The 8,338-nt window shown below is 37.5% G+C and overlaps 1 protein-coding gene across 1 annotated transcript; it reads right to left on the bottom strand.

Annotated features, from left to right (window-relative positions):
• Positions 1-2,682: 2,682 nt before the first annotated feature.
• Positions 2,683-8,099, bottom strand: cav4b (caveolin 4b). The gene is made up of 4 exons (XM_034311970.2): positions 7,843-8,099; positions 6,500-6,693; positions 5,141-5,328; positions 2,683-4,951 (listed from the first exon to the last, which is right to left on the bottom strand). Exons 2-4 carry the CDS (start codon positions 6,686-6,688, stop codon positions 4,801-4,803), a joined length of 528 nt encoding a protein of 175 aa, XP_034167861.2. The 5' UTR covers positions 6,689-6,693; positions 7,843-8,099; the 3' UTR covers positions 2,683-4,800.
• Positions 8,100-8,338: the final 239 nt, after the last annotated feature.

Genomic DNA, 8,338 nt, shown 5'->3' with positions numbered 1-8,338 from the left:
TCTACACTCATTTATCAGGTATATCTACCACACTGTAGGTGCAATTCCAGACTGTAGCCTGTCTGTTTTTATGCACAAATTGTTGTATGAATGGGCAAAATAGAGGGGGCAAGTCATACACACTTACAGATGGGCTACAGTCAGGAACTACATAACCTAACCTCCATAACCTAAATACATGCACCTAGTAAATGGTATATAAAATGGTCAGTATAGGTATACCTAATAAACTGGGTACTGAGTGAGTACCCACAACAGAAACAGATGACAAATTTACCAAAGCAATTTCATCAAAGAGATGTCAATCTGAAGGAAAGGAGTGAAAATGAAGACTAATTTACATTCTGAGGAAGTTAAAGAAAAAGTAATGGAATTTCATAACTTAGGAATAGAGTGTAAAATTATATCTAAGAGTGTGAACTTACCAGTAAGCACTGCTGGATCAATGGCAATCAAGAAGAGCCATATTAACGCACAAGAGTGACAGTGAATGTGTTTTTGGTGTGATGAGACCATGACTGATATATTTGGGAAAGTTTCAAAGCGCTATATGTAGTGCAAACCTAACAGGCCACACCTCAGTTAACACCATCCCTACAGTGAAATATGGTTGTGGCAACATCATGCTCTGGGGATGATTTTCATCCTCAGAACCTGGGCTTCTTTTCAAAATTGAAGGGAGAATAGGTGGAGAAAAATACAGTGGGATATTACAAGAGAACCTCTTTCAGTCTGCTTTAAAAAAACAGCTTGGGAGAAACTTCACCTTTCAGCAGAACAATAGTCCCAAACACAAAGCCAAAGCAATGCAGGTGTGGTTAAAAACAAAAAGGTGTATGTTCTACGGTGGCCAAGTCAAAGTCTGGATCTGAATCCCACTGAGAATCGGTGGCACTGTTTGAAAATTGCAACAAAAAACATCCAGCCAACCTGGACAACCTGGAGAAATCTGCCAGAAAGAATGAGCAAAAATCACTCCCAAACAGTGTGCAAAGCTGGTAGGAACTTACCCCAACAGACTTGAAGTTGTTATTGCAGCAAAAGGAGATTCTACCAAGTACTAGTCTGAAGGTGAATACTTATGCAAACAGCATTTCAGTGAAAATGTCTAGATCCTCCTGATGTTGTAAAGGAGAAACCTGCATGACCGGGTCAGGTTAGCAATGTGAGGAGAGAATGATTGCCTGGTTGTCCAGATTTACCCCAAGATTTTGTTATCAGATTGTGTGTTCCTGCTGAGAGGTTAATGAGTAGAGAGTCTGGCAAAACTACAGGGTGTCCCAAAAGTCTCCATATAGGGGAAAGTCTTCACATAGGGGAAATTAATACTTTTTAGCAAAATGTCCTCAAAAATTTTTCATACTTAGTTTATATTACTTTTTTTTCAGATAGCAGAACGTATTGAAATCATTCTAAGGGCTGGATCAGGAAGCTGTCACAAGGTTGTGATGGAATTTAACAGGAAACATGGCAAGCACATCACACACGACACTGTTGCCAAACTTCTTAACAAATTAAAAAAGATTGGAAGTGTTGCGGGCCAACCAAAAAACTATGGCATACATAGTCCTCTATGTTTAGAGACTTTTGGGACACCCTGTAGTGGAATGAGCTTCTCAGTATCAGCCACCAGGGTCATGTTTGTGGAGTATGCCTGGTGGCTTTTTCTTACACAGAATAATTTTGGAGGTCATTCTGGGTAGGAAAAAGTAAGAACTGATTGTAAAAGATACATTCAAGAGTTTTAGAAAGAATGTAGTGATACTGGTCAGTAGTTGCTGAGATCTGAGGCATCTAGTGTGGGCATTTTCAGGATGGGTATGATTCCTATTTTGAAGGCAATCAGTACATTACTAGCTGTCAGTGACTATGGAAGTGATGAAGGGGAATAGGCCTTGAGAGATGGTCTGGAGCACTGTGTAAGGGATGGGATCCAGTGGATAGGTGGAAAATATGTTAAAGCTTGGCAGATTTGATCTTCTCATCAGAGAAGGTGGAAAAGTCAGTGAGCAGGGTGAATGGGGGGGCGTTGAGAAGTGAAGAAAAATGGAGCTTATCCAGATCAGATGCAGATGCTTCTTCATTCTGTCTTCCTAATCTGACTCCTGAAATAGAAGGTAGGAAAAAGAAAAGTATAAGGTGGTTCATCAAGGTCAGGTATATTGTTGTCTCTGCACAATGATTTGTTACTTGGTGTTCTTTCTCAGCTAAGTTCTGTTAATCCTTCAGACTATCAGGGAACAGACAGTATATCATACTGAGATCCCTAATTTTATTCACAGCAGCTCAACTGTTTGCTAAAAACTCACCATTAGAGGGCAGCAGCTTTCAGTGCATTGCCTCTCTGGCTCACTGACACTAGAATACACAAAGTAAAGTGCAAATAGGATCTACAAGGTGATGTATATGCTATCTTAGTATTTGAGGTTTGGCCACTTTTTGTTACATGGAATAATGAACTGTATAGTACATTCACACATGAATATCTGGGAGTTGATCCCGGGCTTTGTCAAACTTGAGGATGTGATTGTATTTTGCTGCTGTTCATGGTTCAGATGGGGGTATTCCACAAAAGAGCATGAAAAAAATGAAGATATAGGACTGACATTATTATAATAATACTGTTAATCCACAAGAGTTGTAAAATAGTAGTTAAATGTATTTACCCCTGCCTTCTTAGAGTAATGACATGTGGTTGACATATACTGAGAGAATCCATAAAACTGAGGAATGTTATTAACATCATTGTAATATACTAAATTGATCCAAATTGTCTAATACTGTGATAATTAATTTTCCATGGGCACTGAGTAAATCCTTCTGCAGTATGAGAGTAACAACATGGAAAATTGAGGAACCTTGGTAAAGCAGAAGCAGCATAGACATCATCATTCCTGGCACTTTAGTTCCAGAGCTGTTATAATATGTCAGGGGGAAACATATACTTATTTATGGGTACCAGTCATAAATATGTGTATTTCCACTCTAAAGGCATGTAGGGGTTCCGTTAAATTTACTGAGTTAAATGATCTTGTTAATTTTTACATGTAATGCTGTTGTTCCTCTTTTGGCTGCTCCCGTTAGGGGTCGCCACAGCAGATCATTGGTCCGTATATTTGATTTGGCACAGTTTTTACACCGGATGCCCTTCCTGGCACAACACTCCCCAGTTTTATCTAGGCTTGGGACCAGCACTGGAAGTGCAATGTCATGTGCAACCCCAGTGGCTAGGGTTGATTCCCTGGCCAGGAATCAAGCCCGGGCCACAGCGGTGAGAGCGCTGAGGCCTAACCATTAGTCCTCCAGGGACCCAATTCTTACATGTAATGATGACTCCAAAATACATCACCAGCATCACTGTGGTGCTATAAAATTAATCACACTGTAATATACAATGGGGAAATCCCTTTTCTCATGGCTCCAGGTAAATCTGTTACCCCAGGGTTCTCAGTGGAAATGAATGCTCTGTGGGTGAAATGTAATGAACACTTAAGTTGATCAAACATGGACACATTACTAGCATTGCTGTAGTATTTGAAATGCACACCAGTTGGAATATAGTGGGGAAAGCACTTTCCATGGGTGTCAGTGTAATCTGGTTCCCCTCATTCTTAATTATAAAAGCATATGGATGAAACTTGTAGAGTTCAGAGGAAAAAGAGAGCTAGAGTACCATCATCAGAGTTTTATTTTAAAGACATTTCAGTTGTAATATATTGTAATACATGTGGGAAACCTCCTTTTTACCAGTACCAGTTCTGTCTGTGGTTTAGTGTGAAAAACATGATGGATGAAACTTGAATGAAACTGAATGAAACTGTGAAGCAGATATATTAGTACCATAACAGTAGGATATAAATGCAGTCTAGCTGCAACATACTATAGGTGAACCACTTTCCTAGGTGCATTTTTTCTCTGAGTAAGTTTTCCTAGTGTGTAACTGAGACGTGTAACCTAAAATAATAACACAGATTACTTACTGTGCCATGCTATATAGTTTATTTATGTCTGCAACAAAACTTCAAGTTGTGTGACATACATGATACACAATAATAATAATAATAATAATAATAATAATAATAAAATTACTTACTGTCCAAACAACAAAATGTCTGAAAAACTAGGCATTCACAGTTCTAATTGGGATATATTTGTTAATTAATCTTGAAGCATTTACTCCAATTAAGTTACACAGAGACGCTGAAAACAGGGTGAAAGCTAGAGTTACTGGATATCCGTCATATGACTGAGCAATAAAACCTCTGACAACAAAACATTCTATGCTTCAAAGCATGTATTTAATTACAAACTATATTACAAGCAATGTGAAATTTACCTTACCCTGATGAACAGAAAATAATAACGTTATAAACTAACGCGTGGTGATTCAGCATACACAGGCTGCCAAACGCAGCAACAGGAGAAAATGTCAGGATTTTGCACATGGGCACTGAAGGGCAAACAGGGGAACTGAATCATCCGGAACACTCAGACAAATCAAGTGTAAAGTTTAAAATGAAAAATGGATTCTTGTTGCTGTGTTGATGTGTAACAATAATATCCAACAATATATCAACATACATATGCTGTACTAACTATGGTTGATTATATTTGGTATATCAAGCCACACAGTGACCAGTGGTTATTTAAACATTGTTTATATTCCATTCATTTCACTCCAATGTAGACGTATTTAAGTGCTGAAAGTGCACTGAACCTTAAATGTCATGAAGTATGTATGCCTGAATTAAGCAAAAAGGATTGTTTTGATATATGGAGTGCATTTCTTCACTGTCTTCCTCATTCATTAGAGAATAATACATACATTCCACTACAACAGCGAGCAGCAGACACGCAGAGTGGCATGATGAAGATATTCACCACACTCATCCACAGGGACCTAACGCAGGGCAAACAGGTATGACACACCTGTACACACGGCATCACACACCTGAGAAAAAAGGAAGTGAGAAACAACAAAACTGTGAGAAGTTATGTTATATGAATTCAATAGTCTGAGATGTGACATTTGCATCTGATATTGCTGTAACAATAATGCATTGCTTTTCATAGAGCATAAAATGTGAAACAGGAAAAGCAGTGCACTGGAAGGTGTTAGAATTCTGAGGATTAAACTTACCAGATGTGTAAGCAGGCCAGCAGTGCAAAAAGGCAGCCAGAGAGGCAGGAAACAGGGACTGCGAACAGTGTCGTGAGGCAGCGGTAACTCCAGATTCGTGCTGACTCAAACCCAATGCTACTGTACACCCAAACACGTTCATAACTGTGCGGAGAGGCTGGCTCGGCCAAAACATCACTAAACTCCATCTGTAGCATTAACAAAAGGAAGCAAAAAGTGTCCAATAGCTAGTGAGAGAAAGGAATCAAGTGTACTTTTATGACTTAATATCTTTGTACACATTAGGGATGTATCTGAATATGAATATGACACAGTGTGTTCTACACAGATAAAAATGCTGATACGAATAGGAGGTGCACTGTTTGTTTTGTTTGGTAAGAACACTTGCTGAGTGGGATCCTGAGGGACAGTCAGGCCAGCTAGAGGTCTTTACAGATATGAAGCTTGTGGGCATGAGCAAGCAGTCAGATAATAAACTTGTGGGACCGAAAAGATTAATTCATAAATGTGAACATGAACAATGCATTTACAGCATTTATTTATTCATCCTTAGTAACTACCTGGTCAGGGTGGCCGTGCTTTAAATTAGGCTGCTACTATATTTATGTTTTGGGAAATAGAACCAACTAAATTCATTAGATATTGTTGTAGGAATGTACAAAAAAAATAGTAACTGCATGAGTAGGATTAAAAATAAATGTTTAAAAAAATTTAGGCCCCAGCCTCTTCAGGTTTAAATCTGTTGCTGCCTCCAAGTCCTGTCAGAAATATTATAATTAGGTGAGGGCACTTAAATGCCATGCTAATGTCGTAATTACAACTCAGGAACTCATATTTTTGTACAAGCCCCAACCTTTCCAGTTGGGGGTGTGACAATAAGAAAAAACAGCAGACGGTAAGATTTAAGTGGTAATTTTGCATGTTAACTTCACTTTTTTCACTTTCTTTGAGTAAATAAACCTCCTGTTTTTGATGATACAAAAAAACAAAAAAAAAAAAGAGTTTTCTCAAGCTGTCCATTTGTCCAACTTTGTATGTTGTAATCACCAACTCTAAACATCAACGCATGAACTTCTGAGCAGGACCTGAAGGCAGCGTGAATACAGATACAGATACAGATACAGATATAGATACGAATAGTTGGAGCACTAAACAGATACAGATAGGTGGCAATGCGTTAAACCCCTAATACGCACAAGCATAAAACAACCAGTGTTAGCTGTGTTTAACATTATTAAATAGCTAATAATATTTCTGGAAGAGCTGGGCATTACCTTCGGCATCATGCAAAAAAAGGCTTGATTTACTTCAGAACACCTTGGCATTAAACTTTGCCTACAGTAAACCTAGCAGTCTCACCTTCAAGTGGTTGTTGACTCCATAGGGGTCTCTTGTTTCACCTTGGCTTATGGACACTTGGGAGCTGGAGCAGAACTGTGGTGGTGGAGTTGGAGTGGGGTGCATCTTCATCATATCCTCGTCATAGTCATCATCATCATCATCATCATCATCTATTTTGCACTCCACTAAGTACTCATCAGACAACATGGTGACTACAGTGCATCAGATCACACAAATATTTACAACATATCATCAAATCAGTTGTTAATACATCACTTAAAAGTGACAGGTGTGATTTTCAAAATTGACACGGCTGTCTGAATAACTAGTCGACTAATTGGTCTCCTGCATTATTAGGCGAACTTAGGATGTGTAGATGTAGGCAGGCCTATTCATCAATTATATAAATAACTAACACAGACAGGCCTATTCATCAAGTAAATAAATAATTATATCCTTTCATTGTATGAAAAACATTATCATCACAGTAAATGGTGACTGTAATAACACTGATAGCAGATATAAAAACTGACCGGTGCAAGACTACATTTTCATGACGTCTCCAGAGGACTAGACTTATCCTAGGTATAAGTGACAGGTGTAAGTGTAGCAGGCTTATAATGTATACCCCAATATATGAGTATATTGATATAATACATAACTATAAAAGCAACAACAAGAATAAGAATAAAAATAATGTTAATACTGAAATGTTAGAAACAAAATATAGTTAAAAAAAACTCAATAATTGATTTTTCAACTAGGCGATCGTACTGACTCATTGCAATAGACTATAAAATTCAGTTATCAGGAAATAACAGAGAAGCAGAGAAAGTATAGTGTATAAGAAGTATAGTGAAAACATTAGTTTCATTCTTCATATCATTGACTCTTGACAGAAAAATTTTACTCAACAAACTTTGACATATATTAGAGTTATTCAATGTAACTAATGTGGAAAATAACATTGCATGCAACTGGATAAGGTCCAGTTTGGAAGAAATACAATATGTCTATGAAGTTTCATGCAGGTCTCTTTGTTATGTTCTGTAGTAATAAGTTAAAGCAACTGGACCTGTCATATAATCACAATCTACAATAATTCAAGGTTGCGGAACAGCTGATTTATTTGAATGGCGAAATATCTTCCATACAAGTCTAGTCACATACATTTAGAACTGTGGTTTTACTTTCTAACCAGTTGTGACATGTCATCAAATCAAGTTACTCTATAAATGCATTGATCCATGTACTTACTAGCAACAATGCAGTATAACTCTTTCTTTTTTCTGTTTTTGTGTTTTAGTGTCATGTTAGACAGAAAGGGTATATTTAGCATCAGTGAATATTTTCTCACTTACCCACTTCAATTTAGTCCTGGTATTTTCCTGTACAATGATTTATATCTGCTGAAACAGGTTCCACTTTATAATATGGTTATCAGATAAGATGCATGAAATATATCTTGGTCTGTAATATAGTATAAACTAGAATGCAGAAGAAGACATGAGGGAGTCGCGTAGTTGTGACCTCACTTTTTTTTTTCCTGACCACTCGCCTGTATCATATAGCAGGAGTTTCAGGCAAGTGTGGTGTGTGTGAGCATGTGTCTGTGCACAGTGAAGAATTAGCAGGGGGAACATGGGGTTATTTTTGGGAAAGGAATGACATGGGCCTATAGAGGAAGAGAGATCATATTACTACTGAATAGACTATTCAAACAGATGCACACATTTAATTTAAGTCATCTACTAAAAATAAAAAAGTAGTTATGTTAATTAATACAGATATGTTAAAGAATAATAATAATAATTCAGTGAAAACTTTTACTTGACAATGATAGTGTAGATACTGTAT

Source organism: Pangasianodon hypophthalmus, chromosome 16, assembly GCF_027358585.1.
Source record: "Pangasianodon hypophthalmus isolate fPanHyp1 chromosome 16, fPanHyp1.pri, whole genome shotgun sequence".
NCBI lineage: Eukaryota > Metazoa > Chordata > Actinopteri > Siluriformes > Pangasiidae > Pangasianodon > Pangasianodon hypophthalmus.
The sequence above is the reverse complement of the archived record's forward strand: the minus strand, read 5'-3'. Positions and strand labels throughout refer to the sequence as shown.